Source organism: Protopterus annectens, chromosome 3.part1 (assembly GCF_019279795.1).
Source record: "Protopterus annectens isolate FY-2018-M chromosome 3.part1, PAN1.0, whole genome shotgun sequence".
Taxonomy (NCBI): Eukaryota; Metazoa; Chordata; order Ceratodontiformes; family Protopteridae; genus Protopterus; species Protopterus annectens.
In genome coordinates this window covers 719,004,696-719,030,317 of record NC_056732.1, presented here as the reverse complement: position 1 = coordinate 719,030,317, position 25,622 = coordinate 719,004,696, and the positions used below count along the sequence as shown (strand labels likewise).

Sequence of the window (25,622 nt, the reverse complement as noted above, 5' to 3'; positions counted from 1 at the left end):
AAAAGCAATTTCAAAACAGACAATCTCTAAGTGGATAGGAAATTGCATTAGATTTTGTTACTCTCACCATGGGAAGAAAACTCCAGAAAACATCAGACCTCACTCTACAAGAGCTACAGCCACTACCACAGCTTTTTTACGAGGAGTGGCTACCAAAGACATTTTAGAGGCTGCTACTTGGAGCTCCGTGCATACATTTGCCAAGCATTATAATCTACCCTTATACTCCAGATCCCGAGCAGGTTTTGCCACTGCTGTTTTGCAAGGGATCTTAACTACACCATAATCTTATTACTCCTCCTCCCCCAGTTTGGCTATGGTATTCTACCCATTTGTAAGGACTGCAGATGCATCCTTGAAGGACATAGTACAGTTTTGTACCTACCATAAATGTAGATGTCCGAGAGGCATGCATCTGCAGTCAGGATTACCCACCCTCCTTACCCTCTGTGGTACTCCTAGGGTATTTGCCCATCTTGTAGCTAGCTGGGGGAATCTGTTATGGTGTATTTGTTTGTATTTATGTACATACATGCTTATTTTTTGTTTGCTCTCTACTATTTGGAACCATTTGCATTTATCCAAATTTAGCCTTCCTAGAGGGCACCTGGCATCTGGGGCAAGAAACACTGAGGAAAATGGCGTCGGCTGATACCTTTATACCCGAAGAACTGCAGCTATGACGTCGGGTGAAATGCGACATCAGCCGAGGCCAGACCCAGACTTTGGAATCCGGCAGACCGAAGGGCTGCCTGATGACAGGACAACCCATTTGTAAGGACTGCAGATGCATGCCTCTCGGACATCTACATTTATGGTAGGTACAAAACTGTACTTTCCGTATATGAATGCTTGTTACTGTGACATCCCTCCTCTGGGCCAGTAATCAAGGAGCCTCAATCCTCACCACTGACACCAGTGAGGAACGTTCACTAGGTAGTAATTTCAGATGCAGCTCTCTACACCAAGCACAATTTTACTTAAGAGCACACAGGGAGCACACTCTAGTCCTGGAGCTTGACTTCCTGTCTAGTCCACATTTCTCTCTGCAGAAATCCATGTTCTGTGTCCCTGTTCCAAGTCATTGACACACACGCACACACTGGGAAAGGCTGGCACAGATTTACTTGCTATGCCACCACCTCCCAGACTATAAGGTTGAGTCACTGCCGCCAGACAGCTACTTTAAGGCTTTTACCAGGGTGCCTAATTACTCTTAGTAAAATTAATATTTATACAAATGGTAGTGCTAACAAATCGGCAAAACTTTCAGGAGTGTGATACTACAGTGTCACTAAAGGGCAAGTACTTTCAGGGGTTAAATTATTTTCTAAAAGACCAACCACAATGAAAGGCTTAGATATATTTAATAATAATAAATAAAAAACTTGAGAATGCTGAATATTTATTTACAATAAACATCAGAGTTTCAATTCCCAGGAAATATAAAAAAAATAACACAGATAGAAAGACTCAGACAGATACAGAAAAACAATACTTTTAGCTAATCTCGCTATATTTTCCTAACTGACCGAAGAATTACTGTTTCCTAGTTAAGTTATTTACTAAAGCAAGGCAAGATAAAGTGGGTGAGTGGTCTTGTCAGTTCCAATACAGAGTGTTGACTGTTACGGACACCTCTCTCTAGTACCTAAATAAAATTTCAGTGCTGTCTGCAAAATGACATCCCATCTGCTCAGCTGACTCTGTGGTTCCCACACTACCCCCTCACTAGAAACTTGAGCTAGGATCTGGCACAGATGCATCACAGTACATACCTATAACTTTGCCAAGGCTTATTACAGCATCTGGAGACTGTAAAACAATTCCAGCCCTTTCACCCTTCCTGCGAGACTAACCAGACATTCTCTGGTACCCCAGGGTAGCAATTAGTGCACCACAAAGGACAATAAGAGCAGGATCATAGCCCAGACATTCTGTCTCTGGCTGCATTCAGCCCTGTGAGATAATTTTTTTATAGCCTTAACTAAGTAATTTAATTTCAGGCTATTTTTGTTCAGGTTATTTGGGCTGAGCTTAACCCCTTCCCTTCCAGCATCCTCTGTTAACATTTATACATTTCATCAGTTAAAATACAGTTTGACATGTGTCTATTTCTTTTCTGTCCAGCAGGACCCACTGTTAATACATTTTTAACACAAGCAACTTTACAAATACATTTTTAACACAAGCGTCTGTACAAATTAGTTCATTCAAATGACATAAAATTCTTTACAAAACTCCAGCTAACTATGCTGCCATATGTTACACATGCACTGTCCTACTTTCTTTCTGGCATAGTTGGCACTACATGACTGCGTGATGCATGTACGGCTACTGCACGGCTCAAAAGGTAGCAAATGTCGATGAAGCCAACAGAAAAGGTGGAAATCCACAATTTTATTTAAACAAGTAAATGTTACATGACAAAGGTAGAGAGAAATAAACCCAACTACTTGCCCCAAACCGGTTTCGACTGCAATAGCTTTCTTCAGTGAGAAAACATGAACAACAAAAAATACACTCATATATATATATATATATATATATCTCACACAAGGCTGTTCATTGGTGCATTATAATTGATCATTAAGCCCAGGTGGAAATAGAGCTCCTAGCTTGATAATCCATTTACGTTCATTAAAATTAAGTAGATTGTGCCATCCTGAATTGTCCCTACATCTACCCCCAATACAATCTATAACAGTAAAGTAAAAAAAATGCAGTATTGTGTTTGTACATGTTTATACAAAGCATTGGTAAAACGTTTATTCCTAATATCACTAAGATGCTCCCCAATTCTAAGACAGAAAGGTCTAGATGTTTGTCCCACATAGAATGAGGAGCATGAACAAGTGACCAAATAAACTACCCATTCTGTACTGCAATTAACCCAAAAATTAATATTAAAAACCACCAATGTATTGCGGCTACTAAATTCCCTTGTTTTCTGAACCCTAGAGCAGTGAATGCAGTGTCCACATGGTGTGCAACCTATCAATGGGCCACCTGTAAGTGTACGTTGAGTGGGAACCATAGAACTAGGTCCCACCCTCTTATAGTGACTAAAAAGGGAACCTAGTGTACGTTCTTCCTTGAATGAGAGAAAACATATGTCACCCAGGAATGCATGTAATCTGTCCTCGGCCATAAGTATGTTCCAGTGTCTATTGATAATATTCATGAACCCCAGTGTATTGCGTCCATATGTGGTCACCAGACGAACCAAAGGGTGAGAAAAACACTTTGGTTTATCCTTATATTGCAAAGGTTTAGTTCTGTCTTGAGTGGAAGCCCAGTGGTAAGCTGTGCTAATTGTCCCAGGTTGGTACCCCGTCTCACGAAAACATATTAGATCATCCCTGGTATCCTCAAAGGATTCCTGGCTGGAATAAATCCTTTTTACCCCGAGGAATTGTGATTTGAGGATATTCCGGATGGTATGTTGGGGGTGGAAGATGGTGGCATGCAAAAATGAATTATACTCAGGGAATTTCCTATAAACTCATGTAGCTGAAGTATCATCAGGATTCCTGCTGACTTCTACATCGAGAAAAAGAATCTTCAATTTATGGAAGTTGTTTGAATTCGATTCCCCATTTGATATCATTAAGATAACCAATAAATTCATGTAAATATGTGTCTTCCGACCTCCATACCACCCAACAATCATCAAGATATTGCCGCCAGATATCTATTTCCTCGATATATAAATTATGACTAGAGTCATAAATAAGTTCCTCCTTAATATAGGCCATAAATAGGTCTGCATAAATGGGTGCAAAAGATGCAGTACCTTTGACCTGCCAAAAGCATTGGTCCTGGAAGTAGAATACATTACTGGTAAGAACATATTCAGCCAGGCATACTAAAAAAGTATTAAAGCCTGGTTGGTGTAAACTAGATCTTCCCAACCAAAATTCCAAAGCCAGTAAACCTGTCCAGTGTAGGATATTCGTATAGAGATATGTTGCATCCAATGTGCACATAAGCCAATGTGGTTCCAATTGCATGTCAGATAAAATGTCAAGAAATGGTGTTGTGTCCTGAATTCGGGCCCGTACCATAAATAATAGTGGTTTAAGATAGTGCGTTAATTATTCAGAAAGTGGTTCAGTAATGGATCCCTGCCCTGATACTATCGGTCTAACAGGAGGACATCTGGCGTCCTTATGTATTTTGGGTAGTAGATAGAAATACTGCTTGCTCGGGGATGAAACCAACAACTGATGCCTAACAGAATCAGTGATGATGCCCTCTTCCTTGGCTTGAGTCAGGAAAGAATCAATTTTGGTCTTAAAATGGTTAGTTGGATCCAGGGGTATGGCCATATAATATCTGTTGTCCCCAAGTTGTCTTAATGCTTCTGCATTATAATTAACCCAATCTTGAACCACTAATGCACCACCCTTATCTGCTGGTTCAATAACAATCTCCTTATTGTTCCTAAGATCTTCTGCACATTGTATGTCATCCTTAGAAAGGTTATTATAAGAATGCTGAAATTCCCTAAGTTACAATGTAAGTGTTTTAGAACATTGGCCTGAAAAATAGAAACTATATGTGACATAGGTGGAGTAAAAGTTGATGTCTTAAATTTGAACTCTGGAACATCCTGGGTGGTGTCATTTTCAAAAAACAATTTAAGATTTAACAAACAACAGAAAATGACCACCTCCTGTGCTAGGGTATATTCTGGAACAAAAAAGCCAGGGACAAAATTAAGACCTTTATGTACATTCATATAATAAACTAATGTCCGATGCTTAATTGTAACAGACCCTCCAAACTGTCTGCCAGTCTGATATTTTTTGTGCTTCCTCCGCCCTCGTCTGGACCTGAGCCCAAAGGGTGTGACAGACTCCTTCTCTTGGGATCAGGTGAGGCATCTGTGTGGTTCCCCTCCCCTTCAGTATTGGAAGATGTCTCATCCCCTGATGTATAGCTAAATGACTCAGTTTCGTTTTAAAATGGATTTGGGTCTTTTTCTCTTGGGGGCAGAAGATTTGTTGCCTGGAAACCTAAAGGTAACATTTCTAGGCATTTCAAAAGGTTTGCTTCTGTCATAATCTCCTACATCTCTTTGAAACTTCTTGAGTTTCTTATCCTTTAAGACTTGTTCAAGCTTAAGTAACTCAGTAGTTAACTGATTAACACGAGAGGCAAAAGACCCTGTTGATTCAAATATATTGGCCTCCATACAAAGTGCTTCAACCTCCTGAATCCCTTGTTTGGCAGCCCGGGCATCCACAAACCCCATGGAAGCAGAATGTTGAATCTGCGTCCATTCATCAGTTAACTGTTCATCGATATTATGTACTAAGGGCTGTACTTTCACCCTAAGACCCCATGGTGTAATCTTTTTAAGTTGATAAGCCTTGAACAGGCGTAAATGCCAAACATTAGTTCTGAGTCCCTTCATGCTTTTACCCAGCTTGAAAAACATGGTTTCACATCGTATGTCAGTGTCCTGATTTAAACCCCTTGATTGGTTGTCACTATCAGATAGACCTAGACCAAATATCGCCAAATCATTCATGTGTGAGGCAAGACCTCTAATAAGTGGAGTCAAAGCCATGTTGCAAAAAAAATATATATATATGTATATATATATACATATAAAATAATAAACTAACACAAAACAGAAAATAAAAAATAATAAAAACTGGGGAACTATCAAACTCACCAACAATAGTAATAAGACCCAAATCTTAAAATATGGCACTCAGAATAGCCCGTTTGAAGAAAATATATATGGGTTAGACACAAAACAGGTCCCAAATAAGTAACACGGTACTTCAAACAAACCATAATTGTAAACAGATTGCGTTCATTGGTGTATATACTAGAATATAAACAACCCTGGATCAAAGAGAAACCTTGATATCCATATACTACAATAATAGCCCTTGTGATAATACATTAACTAAAGCAAAGAAACCACAAAACTGCATATCACTGTAGTCAAAAATTCAAACGCAACAGAACCACCATATAGGTGAGCCGAAGTGCGTTAATTAAATTAGATACCAAAACAAACTGTTGTTATATCCTAAAAAAAGGGAGGGGAATGACTCCCCAGCAGTTAGCGGCAATGATGCTATAGCTAGCCCTTCTGGTAATATGTGAATTCATAACTTCCCTTTTGAACAAAATAACCACAGTGCTGTCACAATTTGGGGACAATAGATATTATATGGCCATGCCCCTTGATCCAACTAACCATTTTAAGACCAAAATTAATTCTTTCCTGACTCAAGCCAAGGAAGAGGGCATCATCACTGATTCTGTTAGGCATCAGTTGTTGGTTTCATCCCCGAGCAAGCAGTATTTCTATCTACTACCCAAAATACATAAGGACGCCAGATGTCGTCCTGGTAGACCGATAGTATCAGGGTGGGGATCCATTACTGAACCACTTTCTGAATACTTAACATAGTATCTTAAACCACTGTTATCTATGGTACGTCCCTGAATTCAGTACACAACACAGTTTCTTGACATTGTATCTGACATGCAATTGGAACTGCATTGGCTTATGTGCACATTAGATGTAACCTCTCTCTATACGAATATCCCACACTGGGCAGGTTTACTGGCTTTGGAATTTTGGTTGGGAAGATCTGGTTTATACCAACCAGTCTTTAATACTTTTTAGTATGCCTGGCTGAATATGTTCTCACCAGTAATGTATTCTACTTCCATGACCAATGCTTTTGGCAGGTCAAAGGTACAGCAATGGGTGCATCTTTTGCACCCATTTATGCAGACCTATTTATGGCCTATATTGAGGAGGAACTTATTTATGACTCTAGTCATAATTTATATATCAAAGAAATAGAAGTGTGGCGGCGATATCTTGATGATTGTTGGGTGGTATGGAGGTCGGATGACACATATTTACATGAATTTATTGGTTGTCTTAATGATAAATGGGGAATCGAATTCAGACTGAACTTCCATAAATCGAAGATTGTTTTTCTCGATGTAGAAGTCAGCAGGAATCCTGGTGATACTTTAGCTACACGAGTTTATAGGAAATTACCCGAGTATAATTCATTTTTGCATTCCACTAGCTTCTACCCCCAACATATCATCCGGAATATCCCCAAATCACAATTCCTCCAGGTAAAAAGGATATGTTCCAGCCAGGAATCCTTGTAGGATACCAGGGATGATCTAATACGTTTTCGTGAGAGGGTTACCAACCTGGGACAATTAGCACAGCTTGCCACTGGGCTTCCACTCAAGACAGAACTAAACTTTTGCAATATAAGGATAGCCCAAAATGTTTTTCTAGCCCTTTGGTTCATCTGGTGACCACATGTGGATGCAATACACGGGGGTTCATGAATATTATCAATAGACACTGGAACATACTTATGGCCGAAGACAGATTACATCCATTCTTGGGTGACAGATGTTCTTTCTCATTCAGGAAAGACGTACACTGGGTTCCCTTTTTAGTCAACGTACACTTACAGGTGGCCCATTGATAGGTTGCACACCATGTGGACACTGCATTCACTGCTCTAGGGTTCAGAAAACAAGGGAATTTAGTAGCCGCAATACATTGGTGGTTTTTAATATTAATTTTTGGGCTAATTGCAGTACAGAATGGGTAGTTTATTTGGTCACTTGTACATGTTCCTCATTCTATGTGCGACAAACATCTAGACCTTTCTGTCTTAGAATTGGGGAGCATCTTAGTGATATTAAGAATAAACGTTCTACCAATGCTTTGTATAAACGTGTGCAAACGCAGTACTGCATCTTTTTACTTTACTGTTATAGATTGTATTGTGGGTAGATGTAGGGACAAATCAGGATGGCACGATCTACTTAATTTTTTAATTAATTAAGGAACGTAAATGGATTATCAAGCTAGGAGCTCTATTTCCACCTGGGGTTAATGATCAATTATAATGCACCAATGAACAGGCTTATGTGATATATATAAATGAGTGTATTTTTTTGTTCATGTTTTCTCACTGAAGAAGGCTATTACAGCCGAAACCAGTTTGGGGCAGGTAGTTGGGTTTATTTCCCTCTACCTTTGTCATGTAACATTTGCTTGTTTAAATAAAACTGTGGATTTCCACCTTTTCTGCTGGCTTTGTCGACATTTGCATTTTATAGTTGGCACTACCTCAGATCATCACAGTTACTATGCATAGGAGAATATTAAGTTTTAATTGACAATGTTAACAGATTACTTTCAGAAGTGATGTGTTAACCAAAGGTTAATGTATGATTGATTTGATCAGTATTGTTTTTAATTGGTCTAAAATTATTTGGTCTGATGTAACCATATCCCCTTTGTGAAATGGTATAACATAAGCCTGTCAGTGACTTGCTACATGCTAACATTTTATTTAACATAATTAATAACCACAAATCTTTCTTCATATGTGTCAGAAGTTGCTTCTCCGATACTCAGTTAAAGAACCTCGATCTTCATCAACATATAAGACATATTGGTACTATAGATTCATATCCAGTGTATCCCCCACCTCTTGAAAAAACTTGCACTACATGTCAAGCAGAGTAGTGCCCCTGTCATCTTAACTTATATGTAGATAATTGGATGGGATACACATACATACCACGGTTCATCTTGTGTTCTCTTCCTTGATGCTGGAGTGAACTTTTGATTATGATTTATTGTCTGAGCTTGTAAAGGTCTGTAGACTGATTGCCTATCACTGGGTGTTGATGCTTTGTAGGAAACCACTAAACATGTTGTCTCACCCTATAAAACTTGAGGTTTTAATTTAATTTGTGGAATCTGTTATGAGTGTAGTTATATATGTGATTTGTTCCTTGTCTTTGTGGTACCCTTGTCATACTGGCTTTGTTTATTATTAAATTTGTGCAACCTTTTTCTGCAAGTATTTGCTGTGTCTTATGGATCAATGAGATTTTTTTTAGTAAATACTGCATTCACATTTTTTCCATTTTAATTTTCTGAATTTATTAAAACAATAGCTTATTTTTATTTTTAGTGTCTGTATCCAAACTAAGTTCTTACATTTGAAAGAATGGAAATGAAATGCAAGTAGTTTCTATTCTGTTCAGTGTAAATCTGTTTTTACAACTAGAGGTTTTGAGAGGTGAAATCTTCTTTGAGAGATTGTAGACAAAATATGCCCGTTAATCAGTGCATCTATATGCCTTTAGTATTACTAGGAAAAGATAAGGAACTAGATATCATTGCGCCCAAGTGTGTGTGGTTTAGAATGTAATTATTGGTAGCCTAAAGGCATCCTGAATTAATAGATTGTTTAGATAACTTTCATGTTTAAACATTCGTCTGAAAGATTTCTGTTCCAGTTTTGTAATCCTTGACAAATTTTGTGCAACATACATTATTTGCGTCTAGTATACAGACTATGAAAACATTAAATGAATGTAAGTAACCCTGGTACAAAACTTTGGGGAAACTCCTAGGCTCTTGAGTTGTCTTACTATTGACTTTTAATCTCTACAGTGTGATTGTTCTTTTATTAAATTTCTGTAAAAGTTTTGGAATTTTTTTTTTTTTTACTGGGAACAGGAATGGGAAGCCCTTTTATATGTTAGTGTGCTGTTAAAATTAATGAAGTTAGTATTACTTCAATCTTTGGTGTTTGCCAAGAGCGCTCTTCTCGGCGCTTAAAATTATTCAAAAGTGCCTCTTTCTGCAGTTCTTATGGCGTTTACCTGTATTGGTAGCATATTTGAGTATTCTTGGAAATTATTTTGTATTTGTTCAGTTGCTCCTAAGTACTGTAGCTGTTTGGATATCCTTGTTCTACGTTACTGTAATTTCTTCTTACATGTCCTAATAGTTTATAATGTATGCGTCTCAGTACACGCACCATTGTAATTGTTGGGTGTAACTATTTCAGTAATTAAGGCTGCGTTTGTGTTTTTCTTCAGCTACTTTTATGTGACTTTCTTGATGCTGTGTTCTTAGCTAGATATTGGATGACCTCATGTAATCATTGTTTCTTCATTTTCAGTAATTGTAGTAGTGCTCAGCTGTTTGCACATTGCAGTGTTTGCATAATCCACAATGTAACCATCTTTCTTTTAATGATTTTGTTTTTCAGTACTCATTCTCCTGTGCCTACTGATCATTAAATCTTCCTCTTCGGAACACTCCTTTATTGCCAAGTAATGGGTATTTCCCAGGATGACTGGGGCTGCATATGTGTATAGACAGACATATGGGTTGTTTGTACCCTTGCTGTCATCCCAAAAGTGTGATTGTTTATGGTCTAACTTGAGTGGTCATGCCCATTTCTTCCTATGTACCTGCATCCTGATATGCCTACATCTGCCAACAGAAGGTATTTTAGCAGAGTAATGGCACAAGCTGGCTGAAACAACCATCCTCCACCCCAGGATGGACTCAACCATTTGCCCTGCCTGCACCACCCACTGCCGAAACTGTAGTCAGGGCTTTATCCCTCTATGCCACTGGTACAATATGATGTAACATAATTGTCATGTTGTTGCATCTTTCAGTTTACAAATCCTTAGTTTTAAGTATACTGCAGTCAACAACTAGATGAGCAACAGTTTGTAGTTATGTGCCTCAAAACTTACTTTTGTCTGTATCTCCAACTTTTTCAATAGATTTTGTTGAGTGTGTGTGTGCCCACTGCATTGATCTTCAATTATTTACTTTTCATCTTTTGGTTTAAGTTCATCTCATAGATTTCTATCATGCACAAAAAGAATGTAGGATAATATGGCTACATGATGCAGAGGGTTCGATTTGTGACTGTGTTTCAGGTGACTTGGGTTTGAATAGCCTAAACAGCAGATGAGGAGCCTATGAGCCGTCTGCTGCAGGGAAGTATCTAGAAAATTCCATTGTGTACTCTCACTTTTTTTTTTCCTATCCTCAACCCATTTGCATTTAAAAGATGGACAAATCTCTTCAGTATGTTGCCCCTGAGCACTTAAAATATGTGTGTTATTTTTAGCTATTCCCTGTATTAAATATATTGTTTTATAAGCCATGTACCTGTTGTTTGTCTACAACTGGCCAAATTAGTGATCCATATTATGACCTGAAAAGTTAACACCCATGATCTGCTGCATTAATCCATTCATCCACAGCTCCTGTTTCTCATTTTTTTTCACGTGGAGGTTGGAGTGTCTCTTCATCAGTGACAATCATCTAGAGCCAAGGTTCACACCACTGCATGACCAGTTCTGCTGCCGCTTTTTTCATACCACATATTCTTCTGCACAGTCACACCTATGCCCAGTTTAGTGTGTCCAGTCCACCTACTGCATGTCTTTGAAATGTAGGAGAACATGCAGACTCCACACAGAAGGCACCCCAGTCAGGAATCAAACCACAGAACTTCTTGCTGTGAGGTGACAATGCCATCCGATGTGTTGCTTTGCCACCATCTGCTATATTAATATCCGTATTATTTTCTTGTATATAGTTTTATGTATAATTCAGATAAAATCACATCAATGTCAATATGCATAATACCATATTAAAAGATTTTCTTTTAATATGCAAAGAATGCTGCTTTAATAATATATTATGTTCAAACAGCACCATTGATGCAAAGCATGTGACAGCTTTTATTTTACTTTATTTTATTGTATGCAACTGCTATACAGTCTGTTTCATAGTTGTGTAAAATCACAGGAATGTGATTTCTAAGATATTTTGTAGTGCAGATTTCTACACAGTTTGATGTGAATTTTACTATATATACTTAAAACCTTGTTTTGATATTATAAAGCCTACCTGGAAGTCATTGTGAACAGGGTAAAGATAACACCAAAGGTAAAAAAAGAACAATGATTTGGACTTAATTCATTGGCTGCAGCCCTTAACTGTGGATGTTACTTTAACTAAAAAATGTGATTTTCAGTAGCTTAACTGTCAATAGAGGACAATCAAGTCAATCACTTGAGCATCATTTAGTTATTTTCATTGGTCTGTTATGCTGGCTATTAATACATTTTTATTGACCCTGGAGTGCCTCACACATTTTGTATTCATGCTAAAATATAGTTCTTTGTTTCTGTATAGGGTAGTTCTCTGCTACAGTTTCCTTTTACAGTCTCCATAGGTGTCCTAACTGTGACTGGTTAATATTGACAAAGAAAAGTGCACACTAAAATTTCAACCCAAACTGTATTGTAGATGCTTAGCTAGCACGAGTGAATGGAACTAATGCCCACTCCATTAGTCCAGTCCCAGAAGCACAGTACCTCAGCTGTTTTGCTGTAGTCTCCTTAACAGTATTTCCTAGTGATGAATTTAATGCTTTGCTTGAAACATTCCCCAATAGTGCAATTCAGGTATTCGTGACCTGAGATAGCAAGATGGCATGGTTGTTACACTGTTAAGCTTTTGAGTGACAGATGCACAAACTGGTGTCTAAGACACTATAACTCCAGGTAAGCTTCATAATTTTATTTAGTTATTTTACATTTGTTGACCGGGCTAGTCTAACTGGATACATGTCCATTTTCAGTAGAGGCCCGGGGAGAAAAGCTCCAGGAATCCTACAGAGTTAGTCTAGGTTAAGACAGAGCCATTATAAAAAACAACAAATTGTTACATAGATGTATTATAAAAACACTGATAGAGGGTAATACAGAAACAATATAAAAAACATCAATTGTTAAGAATGACATTATAAAAACAAACAAAAAAAAAAAAATATATATATATATATATATATATTTTTTTTTTTTTTACTGAGTATATTTCTCAGTGTAGATAAAAATAACTAGGGGTTTGTGTACAAAACAAATTATGTAGAAACAGAGGGAGGAAAAGTATAGGATGTACGATGAAATGTTAGAGTAGGGGAGAGAAGTTAGTCAGGGGTGATGCAGGAGCATAACCAGTGTTGATTAAGAAATAGCCTTAGATTCTTTTTAAAAAGCAAGAGAGAGGTCTGAGATGTGAGATTGGGAGGTAGTTGAGTCCATACTTTTCTGACAGCGTTAGAAAACAAGGAGTCGCCTGCTGAGTTTTTAGTTTTGGTGGTATTAATCAACATTTTGTGTGAGGAGCGCAGATTATTGAGATTTTTATAAGGTATAATAAGGCTTGAGAGTATTGGCATGTTAGAGGGGTTGATACAGGGTCTTATGGGCTATTGTAAGTTGGTGGAATTGAAGCTGATTAAGAAATTCTAGCCAGCCTAGTTGCTTTAGGGTCGGACAGTGATGAGTTCTGAATGGAGAGCTGGTAGCAAATCTAGCAATATTGTGATAAAATGTGGCAAGTTTGTTGAGGTTATTCTTAGAGAGGTTAGTGTATATAGGAGAGGCATATAGTAGGGTTGAGATTAGGTGTGTTCTAGCTATAGCGGTCCTTGCTAGTGGTGTAAGAAAGGGCTTAATTTTATAGAGGGATCCTAGTTTTCTGTTAACTAATTTTATAGTGGAATTTATGTGAGTGTCAAAGTTGAGGTTGTTGTCAACTGTGATAACTAAGGGTTTGGTGGTTAGGTCAGGAGAGATGAGTACCATTATTGGATGTGAGGGTAAAATGTAAAGGAGAAGACTTATGGGTTGGTGTGAAGAGTAGCAGTTTAGTTTTTTGGGGTTTAGGAAGAGGCAGCGGTTTGAGAACCAATGCTCAACAATATTGAAAGCTTTTCTGGTAAGAGACTGGAGTTCGGCTTGGGAGGTGGCTGAGCAGATTATTGTAGAGTCATCTGCATATTGGATGCAGGTGGAGCGTGGAATAGCTAAATGAAGGTCATTGATATAGATGGAAAACAGGAGTGGACCTAATATGGAGCCCTGTGGTACACCTAGGGAGATAGGAAGATGATTAGATAGTTTATTTTGCCACAGTACAGCTTGATGTCGGTTTTCAAGGTAAGATGTGAACCAACTCATGGATAGAGTGTTCAGTGAAAGAGATTTCAGCATGTGTAGAAGAAAGTTGGTGATTAACCATGTCAAAAGCTTTAGATAAATCCACAAAACTGCAGAGGAAAGAACATTTGTATTGCGTTTTTTGTTGATACAGTTTGTGAAGGATAGCAGGGAAGTGGTGGTACTGTGGAAAGGTCTGAATCCATGCTGACAATTGGCTAATAGGTTGTGATGGAGACAGTGGTTAAGAAGTTGTTTGTGAATGCATTTTTCCGTTATCTTTGCAAGGGCGGATAGTAGAGCATTAGGACGAAAGTTAGAGAAGTCACTGGAGTTACCTCCTTTATGTAGTGGAATGATGTGAGAAATTTTCCAGATAGATGGGATAGTACCTTCATTTATAGTTCTATTTATGAGAATAGAGCTGGGGTAAGCAATGGCATTGGCCCCTTTTTGCAGAAATTCTGCTGGGAGTTTGTCGGCTGAAGGGGTGGTTGTTTTTAGTTTATTTAGAAGGGAGCAGATAAAGGATGTGGAACACTGGTTGTAAATGAAATGCAGGGGATGGATAGCTAGTGAGAGTGGGCAGGTTAGCGGTATTGGGAGATAGATGGCTTGCAAGGGTTTGGATAGTGTCAGTAAAGAAAGAATTAAAGGCATTGGCTGTTTGTATTTGATTTTCAGGGTTCGAGCCTAGTGAGTTGGGGGTGATAGATTGTCCTGGGTTAAGCAGTTTGTTAATGCTAGTCCAAAATTTTTGTGGATACTTGAGGGAGGATTGTTGTAACTGGTGGTAATAGTTGTTTTTGTCTGGTAAAATGGCTTTTTTTGTATTGTTTCTGAGTTGTCTGAAGGTTTGGTGATCTACATGAATCTTAGTAGGACGCCATTTTGCCCAGGATTTGTTTCTTTGATGGATTAATTGCCTGGTTTTATTAGAGAGCCAAGGGGCAGGTTTAGTTTTATTTCTAGTAGATCATAATGGGGCGTGATGGTCCAGGATTTTTAAGAATGTAGAGTTAAAGTATTCAACTGCTTTATTTATAAGGAGAGATTTCAGTAGAGTCCAATTACATTGCTTTAGTTCTGTTTGGAATAGCTTGGAATGAAAGTGCTTTTTGGTACGTACAGTTATTAAGACAGACTTTAATAAATACATTTCTGAAGGTTACCAGGGAAATTAAGTAGTCCCGGTTGGTTGAGGGAAAGATAAAATTTCTCATGAGTAATGAAACTTGCTCCTTTAGACAAGTTTTAAATGAGGAATAATAGTCATTATTCCCCTGGGGCTGTAAAACAGGACAAGAGTAAAATATTACCAACCTTTGGTAAGGATGTTGCAGTGTTTATAAATGATGTTAACTAAAGATTTAACATCCTGTCTTGTAAATGGCAAAGAAGACTGACCCGTTTTTTTTTTTTTTTTAGTATGAACACAAACACTGTCACCTGTTTGGTGTGGCCTAAAAATTAGGCATCACCACTTATGAAAGATCTCATCTCAAGGCTCCCCGCTGCTGCTGCAGCAACCCCAGTGCACTATCACCACTGTCCAACCAAAGGGTAGCAAGCTGGTATCATTCCAGCCATGCTCCACAGTTCACCAGTTCTCCATCCACAGAGCGCACACGTACTGGTTTACAAAACACACACTTGGTACTCGAGCTCCATTTATGTACATTGATACAAATTATATCAATGCAAGCTTACAAGCAGTTACTGATAAAAATCACTTTAAAAAATAACTTAAATCTTTCCTTCTTAACTCCAGACTCTGTAACTGTCCCACTCCTCCCTGACATGTAAATCACCCACCTATCTCACCAAACTTCTACTTCTTCTAGGAGCCTTTACTCAGCTAATCTCCTTCTGAAAAAGCTTATCCCATCTATGATTACTCCCAAGTAATAACATGACAAAGATTTCAACTATCTCAAGGTATATATTTGCTGGATTTTTATATTGTTTTTCTCCCTACTACTACTTTGATTTTCCTTTTCAGTTGTGAATGTTGCACAATTGTTATCCTTTAATGTTGTTGTACTATGTAAAAATTTGCTTGTGAAAAATTTTTTGTAAAGTTTGTTTAACTTGTGGAGCTGTGTCCAGTCTGACCTTCCTGGTTAACAAATGTTAAATAAATAACTAAGTTTATGGAAAACACAGCTGACAGAAAATAAAAATAACAAAAGTACTCCAATTGTGAGAAGTGAAAGAATAAATAATAAAAAAAAAATGAAAGCAGACCACTAACTTGCAAACAAATACATAGTGGTAACTATTAAGGAAAGGATTTTAGTAACCTATTGTATACGTTTGGAATTAGGGGCAGGGGTAAAGGGTATCACACAAATGAGGGAAGGGCAGAGAGGATTCACCCTCCACCCCTTACTCATATATGCTAACCCTAACCCTGCCCCTATTCCAAACCCTACATATTAGATTACTAAACACCACTTCCCTAACAGTACCAGTAAACAAAGCACACAGTATCCAAGCTTACCTAAGCATGTATCCCCTTGCCTAGCTGTTTACACTAACTCTATCCAGCAAGCATTCATACAAACCCTACCCTAAACTTTTGGATTTCTTGAATGTTTGGCATTTATGCACATTTACTTAGCATGTTCATCCCCATGTTTTGTTTCCTCATGTACTCAACTAGTAGTGCATTTGACCAAGCCTGACACCAGAAACCGTATTCAATAAACTGTGCACGCCATAAAATGTATGCCACCCATAATATATATATATATATATATATATATATATATATATATATATATATATATATATATATTTATGCCTATACTTTTTATATTCAATTATTTTTGTTGAATGCTTTTCCTCAGTAAGTAAAGTAATACTCCTCAGACTTTTCATCTATGCTCAGGGACACATGACCAAGGACTTAATGAAAAATAAATGTGTACATGTCAGGTACAAAAAACACTGTTTTTGCAAATGTGAGGATGTTGTAGCACATGGATGGAGAAAGGGCAGAAAAGAGATGGGAAGAAGCAACTCTCCAAAACGCAAGTTAGCATTTCTGTTTGCTGCCATTCCATGGTGATCATTCTGAATTTTCCATGTCTTTTTTCCCCAGCCCAGAAGATGTAATGTAGAGCACTGGGTTGTACAAAGTCAGACATGACCATTTCAAAAGCTGTCAGGGAAAGGTTAAGAAACAAGGTCTAAATACACCTGTCAGTTCATAGCTTGAAGAGGTAAGAGAGGCTATGTTCATAGGTAGGTACTAGGCTATCGGCCCTGGGGCTTATATAAACCTAGCCAAAAAAGTTCCCTGGCTTTCGCCACTCAAGAAAGTTATTTTCCTGCACTCCTGTGTAGCAGAGCCAGAGAAATGATCCCCAGGGTGAATTTCCTGTTTCCCATCCAGTTGTTGAGATTTTTCCTGAAGAGGGCTAATGAGGAGCTTTGCTCTGTTCCAGAGCATGGGAAGTCTCTGGGACAGGAATCTATCCCTCCAGCATGTTCTGTTTATTGTGGTGGCAAAGTTTAGGTCCCTGGAGCGTGTGGCTCGGAGGGATTGGGGTTTCTTTAAGTGTAGCATTTCCAGCAGATCTGGGTTTGACATGGCTTTGTATGTTAGGCAGAAGTTGCCTCTGTGTAGGTGATAAGTGACGAAGTAGAGCTGGAGTTTTTTGAGACAGTCTGTGTATGACATGTGTTTGAGGCTGTTAATCCTCTTAGTGAGGTACTTCTGTGGCCTTTCTAGTTGTAGATGTTTTGCGAGGTACATGCCAAATGGGGCATTGTACTCTATAATGGGTCTGATGAGGGGTGAGTAGAGAGGAACAATGGTCTCTTTTTTCTGGAGGTGAACCCCTTTGTGATGAGGTGTGCCACGTAGAAAGATTTCCTGACTACTGTGGTGATGTGATTATCAAAAGCAAGACTACTGTCCACCTGTTTCTCAAGGTCTTTTATCACACATCCGGTGTTAAGTAGGCTACCGCCTATGTGGTAGTTCATGGGTACAGTGTTTTTCCCAAAGGGGAAGACAGTACACTTCTTGGCATTGAGCTTAAGGCCATGACTTTGACACCAAGCATCAGTCTCAGTGAGGCCCCTTTGTAGAATGTCCACATCATTAGGTGATTCTATTATGGCACCTAGTTTGTAGTTGTCTGCGAACTTCTTTAGCTAAAGACCTGCTGTATTAGTCTGGACTTCTGAGAAGTAGATGCCAAACAGGAGAGGACCCAGGACTGAGCCTTGTGATACTTCACTTGTCACTAATCTGAAGTTGGATTTGGAGTCTGCGACTTTCACTTGTGGGTTCTGTCAGTGAGCAAGTTGGCCACCCATCTTGTGACATAGGGAGTTATGCCCAGTCTAGTGAGTTTATCTATAATTCCAGAGTGGAGAATGGTGCCGAAAGCCTTGGCGAGGTCAACATAGGCTGTGTGCACCACCTTACCCTCATGTTATTAGCTGTCTCAAAGTACGCTGAGTGGGTGTCAGACAATCAATCATGGAAATCACTCTAAACCATAGAGCCAAAACGCATCCTATGTTTATAGTCATTTCACTACTAACAGATGATTGGACACTGACCATTGTAAACTACAGTTACTAGATGTGCGTAGCTAATCTAGTGTTCTGTAGCTGGCTGCACATTGTTTACCTTTTGTTTACTAGCTTATTTCTAGGATGCAAGTGGCCTCTTTTGGGTAGACCTGAGGTGGTATTTATACTGCAACATGATTAAACAAGAGTAATCACCATTCTAGCTATAGTTTTGCAGAACACTTAGTTGAAAATAATTTAAGTTCTCCCACTCTTGTAGTTATGCCATCAATCTCAAACCTGTGTCAGAAACATGTGAATTCTTCTGCTACATTGTTTTCCTATATGTACTACTACCCCTGTAAACAAATGTAAAATAAATAAATAGAAATGTCTGGCCACACTCATCATCATCTTCTTTTGGCTGTTCCCGTTAGGGGTCACCACAGCAGATCATCTGTTTCCATTTCTTCCTGTCCTCTGCATATTGCTCTGTCACACCAACCATGTGCATGTCCTCTCTTACCACATCTATAAACCTTATCTTAGGCCTTCCTCTTTTCCTGTTACCTGGTAGCTTCATCCTTAGCATCTTTTTCCCAATATACTCAGCATCCCTCCATAGCACATGTCCAAACCAATGTAATCTTGCCTCTCTGGCTTTGTCTCCAAACCTTCCAACCTGGGCTGACCCTCTAATATACTTATTCCTAATCCTGTCCACCCTCGTCACACCCAGTGCAAATCTTAATATCTTTAATTCTGCCACATCCAGCTGAAACTCGTGCCTTTTTTCAATGCCACTGTGTCCAACCCATATAACTTAGCTGGTCTCACTACTCTCTTGTAGACCTTCCCTTTCACTCTTAGTGGTACTGGTCTATCACAAATCACTCCTGACATTCTTCTCCACCCACTCCATCCTGCCTGTACTCTCTTCTTCACCTCTCTTTCATACTCACCATTACTCTGAACTATTGATCCCAAGTATTTAAACTCATCCACATTCGCCACCTCTACTCCTTGCATCCTCACCATTCCTCTATCCTCCCTCTCAATCACACACATATATTCTGTCTTAGTACTGCTGACCTTCATTCCTTTTCTCTCTAGAGCATATCTCCATCTCTCCAGTGTCTTCTCCACCTGTTCCCTAGTCTCACTACAGATCACAATGTCATCTGCAAACATCATAGTCCACGGGGACTCCTGTCTGATCTCGTCTGGCAACCATGTCTGGCTACACTTTCATTTGCCAAATGCACCTATAAGTCAGAACCATAACTACAGTTGAGCAAAGAGGGTGGCTGCCCCAGGCACAAGCTGGTAGGGGACACATTTGGCAGGTACCAATGGTGTCTGAGTACAGTACCAGCATTGTTTCTTTTGGTCCTTTACTTGAAGCTGATGGAGCAGCAGATCAGAGAACTGGATAGGGTTCTAGATGACCTAACTATAGTTTTGCCAGAAGTCCACACACACACACTCTCTCTCTCTCTTTCTCTCCACTGTGGGAAAAAATATATGCATACACACATGTACATATAGCTACATCAATAAACATTCATGTTATCTCAGAGTGTTTATGTACTGATTTTTCTGTAAGTCATTCTTTGTGTACACAAACACATGCATTGCTTTGACACACTGGCATGTGGAAATATATATGCAGTGCACAGAGTGCCAGTATTGCAGTCTGATTATCTGGGAAAAAGATAAACTTGGTGAGCACTTCCCTAGTGACAGGGATATTAATGTGATTCGTTTTGCAGTCCAAGACAGAGCCTTGGTTAGTTAAAGTAAAAAATGTACTTCGTAACAAGTTTGCTAAGAACTGATTGTTTTATCTTGTATAATGTAGTAGACACACTTATTTAAAGGTAGGATATAACTCTGTAGTTCATAAATGAGCTTCTGATTTAGGTTCACAAACAGTTGTGACTTAGGCCAATATTCATTTTATATGTTCCAAACTATCTGCCAAGGCCCGGATTTTGTTTTGACCATCCAGTAAGAGCCGCATTGTGTAGGACTGAATGCTGTAATTAAATCAAAAGGTGCTTCAACAAAGTATTAGTTTAAGGGTGTGCACACACACAACAAACTATTATTTAAGAATGTGCACACTTATGCACTCAGCGTATTGTACATTTTTTATTTTTTTATATTTTTCCCCTAACAGATTTGTTTTTCAATAGAATTGTACAGGTTATAGGCCACAATAAAGGTGGGAAAAGTTTTGAAATGATTTATCGTGGTCTCATTTTTTATATCACAAAAACCTGGCATTTTAACAGAGGTGCACAAACTTTTTATATCCACTGTATATCTGAGAAATTATAGGGTGTTTTTACGGTTTGCAACATGTCTAACATTTCTGTCATCAGCAGCTCGAGCTTCATACTCCCCAATATGTTTAATCACACACAAAAAAAAAGGAAAAAAAAGGGGAAAAAAAGAAACCGTGGTGGATACAGTGTGTAACATGCAGTCTCAGTGGTTCTCATGAAGAGATACTTTCTCCTTAGACAAACAGAAAATGTCATACTTTAGCACCAACAGAAACAGCTGAACCCCCTTAATAAATGCTTATTTTCTTTGAATTGTTAAAAATCAGTTGCAGCTAATGAAATTAATTGTTTTATTGTCTTTATCTCCTGCAGCCCTTGCAGTCATTGTCTCTGGCAGACTCTAAACTGAAGACAGACCTGACAATAATTCTCAATGCATTGGGCAGCAACACATCACTGACTAAACTGGACATTAGCGGAAATGGAATGGGAGATATGGGAGCCAAGATGCTTGCAAAGGCTCTGCAAATCAACACCAAGCTGAGGTAACAAAAGACTGTCAGCTCAGAGTATGTTAATATGTTACTTGCAGACTAAGTGCAATTGCTGGTCATAGCCACTGATGTAAATTGTTTGTCTGTTTCGTTTGCAAAGGAAGATGGATTCTGTCAGCATTAGATTTGCTTATCCTCATGAAAAACAATGTAAATGCACATTAAGTTCACATGCAAGAGTTGCTGACTTTCTTCAGAATGTAGCTGTTGCCAGTTATTGTATTTGTAACTTGCATGGTGTATCAGGGGTGTAGCAAACAAAATCCATTTTGTACTCACAAGCTCTTAATGCTACCCCTCTTGGAAACCTATCACTTAAAAATGGACACATCTCGCAAAATGCTGCCCTCCCACACACTTAATAAATGTAAGTAACATATTCAGCTGCCCCCTCTAAAACTATTAAACATATTGTTTTTAGATTAGCAATATTGCAGCTGTTGTTAAAAGCATTCATTTAAACAGTTGTGGCCATAATATGACCTGAAAAAAGCCATGCTTATATGATGCTTAGGGAAAAATATGCTGAGTAGAGTACAGAGTGTATGCTTGGCCACACACTTGTGGTCTAGGTGCTTTCTATTACATTTTAAAAGAAAAAAAAAGAAAGGTGTGATCATAACAAATACCACTTCAGAAAATGAAATAGAAGGAAACTAATTTTCTAGATACATTTTTCCTTTTAAATCGTGTTACACTGTGTAGTATAATTTATTTAATTTTAGTATTTAAGTACCTGAGATTTGAACTAACTTGTCGGAGCAGAATTTTTATTGAAACAGCATGAAGGTTTATGGAAGACTTTGTGCCTCACAGCTTCTGTGTTGTTCAGGATGCAGGCAGAAACTCTGACCACCAAGCAAACAACCCACTAGACCACCATGGAGACAATTTATTAGGCAACTTAAAAGCAGTAAAACTGAATAGGAACAAAAATATCGGATTGTTTTATTATTTTTATTTTTATTCCTACTCAGTTTTATTGCTTTAAATTGCCTAATAAATTGTCTCCTTGGTGGTCTAGCCAGGTGTTTGCTTATTTGCTTCATAGTTATCGTTACCGGCTTTGACTTTTAGCGATGAACAGGGATTTTTCAGTTTACTATTACTTACTGTCTGCTTAGAATGTGTATATTGCCTTCTGCATTTAGGTTTTCTCTATGAACTCATGTTTCGTCTCACCTTACAAAACACATGCTTCCTATACTAAACTGTGTGTGTGTGTGTGTGTGTGTGTGTGTGTGTGTGTGTGTGTGTGTGTGTGTGTGTGTATCTATACACACATGGTGTTGTTTAGTCTGTAAAGTGAACTGCTGATTGGTAGAGTGAAAGACTGAAATGTGCTTAGTTCAGTTCATCATAATTTTAAGATCTCGGATGAACAGAACATCAAATGTTTGTGGGTATGGTAAGTGGAGGAATGGGAAACTAATGGTGAAACCGTTAAATAAAAAGTGAGAATCATTCATTCTGTTGGCAAAACGAACATTGAGTAGATTGAATGACACCTACATATAATGTGTGTGTATATCTATGTTTATATCATCAGCAGCAGCCCCCTTTTCCCCATTTTCTACATGGGGTTGGGGTGTTGTGTTAACTGTCGCCATCTCTCTCAATTCAGTGTCACATTCCTGCCTTCTTCAACAATCATGCCTGACTCTCTCAGATCTTTTTTCATACAATCCATCCACCTCTTTTCTGGACGCCCTCGCTTCCTCTTACCTTCTTCCTGTCTGGTCCTAATCATCTTCACCATTTTGTCTTCTTTTCTGCACGTGTCCAAACCACCGTAATCTGTTCTCTTTTATCTTTTCTGCAATTGGAGCTACTTTGGCTTCTGCTCTTATGTCCTCATTTCTTCATCTGTCCCACCGTGTGCATCCCACCACCCTTTTCAGGCACTTCATTTCCATCACCTCTAGCTTCTATATCTGCTCTGCCTTTACTGCCAAGGTTTCTGTACCATACAGTAGTACTGGTCACACCACTGTCTTATAAACCTTACTTTTCAGCTTCTTTGGCAGTCTTCTGTCATAGACTATATCTGAGACTCTATGCCAGCTCGCTGCAGCCCCTCTGATTCTAGCTTTGACCTCTTCATTCAGACTTCTCTTCACCCCCAACCACCCCTCCCAACCACCCCTCCCAGATACTTAAAAGATATTTACATGTTCCAGTATCTTCCCTGATATCACAATTCACAGCTTCTGCTTTCCCCAGTTTGCTGCCTTTAACACTGTCGTCTGTGCTCATTTTCATCCCATGTGCCCTAGTTTTGCATTCCATTTCCCTATCCTTTGCCAGAGTTTTTGCTCAGAGTCTTGCCACGTCATCTGCATACAGTAACTTTGTTGATCTGTCCCCTCCAACCTGTTTGCTAATGTAGTCCACCACCAGTATGAACAGCAGTGGGCTCAGAGCTGAACCCAGGTGTACACCCACTTCCACTGGGAAACCCTCTGTGAGGCCGAACACTGTACTTGAATCATTGGGTCCTTGTACATAGCCTGCACTAATTCTACAAATTATTTTGGCACTTCGAACCACGGCAGTACTGCCTAGATCACCTTTTTTGGGACCCTGTCATATGCTTTCTACAAGTCAGGGAAAGCCCAGTTGGACTCTTTCTTCATCTCTAGCTTCTTGTCAACTATCTGTCTCACAGCAAACATCGGGTCTGTTGTACTGTATCCTGATCTGAATCCAAACTGCTCATCTCCCATCTTACATTCTACTACTCTGTGTATCTGTTTATCAGTCACCCTTATTCTCCACTCATCTGGGATATGCCTTTCTCTCCACACTGCTATGATTACCCTCAGGAGCCATTTTTCCCCTATCTCACCCAGCATCTTCATCATATATGCTATGACCTCATCTGAGCCCACTGCTTTCCTTGACTTTATTTTCCTTAGTGCTAATCTTACTTCTTCTAGGGTGGGCTCCTCTTCTTGTCATTGTAGGCCGTCTCTGGGTAGTAAAGTGTCTGTAGGATTTTCTTCATTCAGAAGCCGCTGGGAATACTCCTTCCATCTGTCTTTGATGTCCTGTGGACTGGTGAGCAGGTTGTTGCTGGCATCCCTTATGAAGGGTGTCTGACTATCTTCTTTATCTTTCTGTCTTTGGCTTGCAATCTGGTATAGTTTTTTGGTACCATCTACTGAGTCACTTTCCAGAAGTTGGTAGAGTGCCTCCGATGCCCTATTCTTGCTATTGCAACTCCTTTCTTAGCTTCTTTGTTAGACAACCAGTAGTCCTTCCTAGCCTGGTCGATCATTTCTGTCTCCCATTTTCTCCTACATTCCTCCTTTCTTTTGCTCACTTCCTGGACTTCTGCATTCCAACATCAGCTTTCCTTATGTACCTTATTTCCATATCTGGCTGGGCCACATCTGTTCTGTAGTCCTAACACATGCTGTTTTGAGTTGTTCCCATTCTTCTTTAATTCCACCTATTTCCTCCTTCTCTTGGGGTGCTAGAGCCCTGAGTAATTCCTTGAGCAGTTGATCTGAAGTAGTTAACTTCTTTTGATCAGCAACCTGTGGGTTACGGATCCGAGCCGGCAGCATACGAAGCAAAAAGATCCGAGCTCCAAGCTCCTCCCCCTTACCCATACTACAGTACATCCTCCTTCCAATCCCCAGATCTCGTTTGCCGCGGCTTAGCCAAGCACGGGATTCTTAGAGCTCCAGGCAAGTGTAGCAATTTTTTTACTTCAAACCTCTCTTTTAGTCTACTTTTTTTGTGTGTGCGTGTATTTTAGTACCTTTCTTCGGGTGTTCTTCTCCCTAGCACGTATCTTCCCCTTCATCTTTGGTAGTTATTTTCCCCTTAGTAGGCCCCTATTGTTCCCTTTTTCAGGTGCACGTGTGTGGCTGTGTGTGTGTCTTTAGTATGGTTGAAAGTCATAAAGTGACTTTTTCAAAGTGCTCTGAGTGTGGCCATAAGCTCCCGCCAGTAGATGGTCACACTCAGTGCGTGATTTGCTTGAGGGTTCTGGACCTTTCTTCAGGCTGCCAGATTTATGCAGCCTTCAACTCCCGAGCCTTAAGGGATAGGAGGAACAAGCTGATTCTGGCGGGTCTTCTACCTGCGGAATCAACTTCTTCTCCTTCCCTCTCTGTAGCGACAGCCGTGGCTGCGGCTGCCCAGCCAACCGGCCCTCTTCCCCTGTCTGGGACTCACCCTCCCACCTTATCTCAGGGACAAAGAGAGGCCAAGAAGGATAGAAAAGAGAGAAGGGAGAGAGAGAGAGAAGAAGCCGCAAGCGGCAGGCCAAATTGGACCCCTCAGCCCTTCCCGCTAAGGTGCTCTCTTCTCCATTAAGAGTGTCCAAGCCTTCCTCCCCATGGCTCCATTCGCCACGTTTCTCCCCGGA

The 25,622-nt window shown here is 39.4% G+C and overlaps 1 protein-coding gene across 5 annotated transcripts in view; it reads left to right on the top strand.

Moving 5' to 3' along the window:
- Positions 1 to 25,622, top strand: part of CARMIL1 (capping protein regulator and myosin 1 linker 1) — a 4,434,936-nt gene that overhangs the window by 3,185,541 nt on the left and 1,223,773 nt on the right. For all 5 annotated transcript variants that reach the window (XM_044067077.1, XM_044067074.1, XM_044067073.1 and 2 more), the window contains one exon: positions 21,060 to 21,232. In XM_044067077.1, coding sequence (XP_043923012.1) covers positions 21,060 to 21,232 — 173 coding nt within the window. The remainder of the gene's footprint in view (positions 1 to 21,059; positions 21,233 to 25,622) is intronic.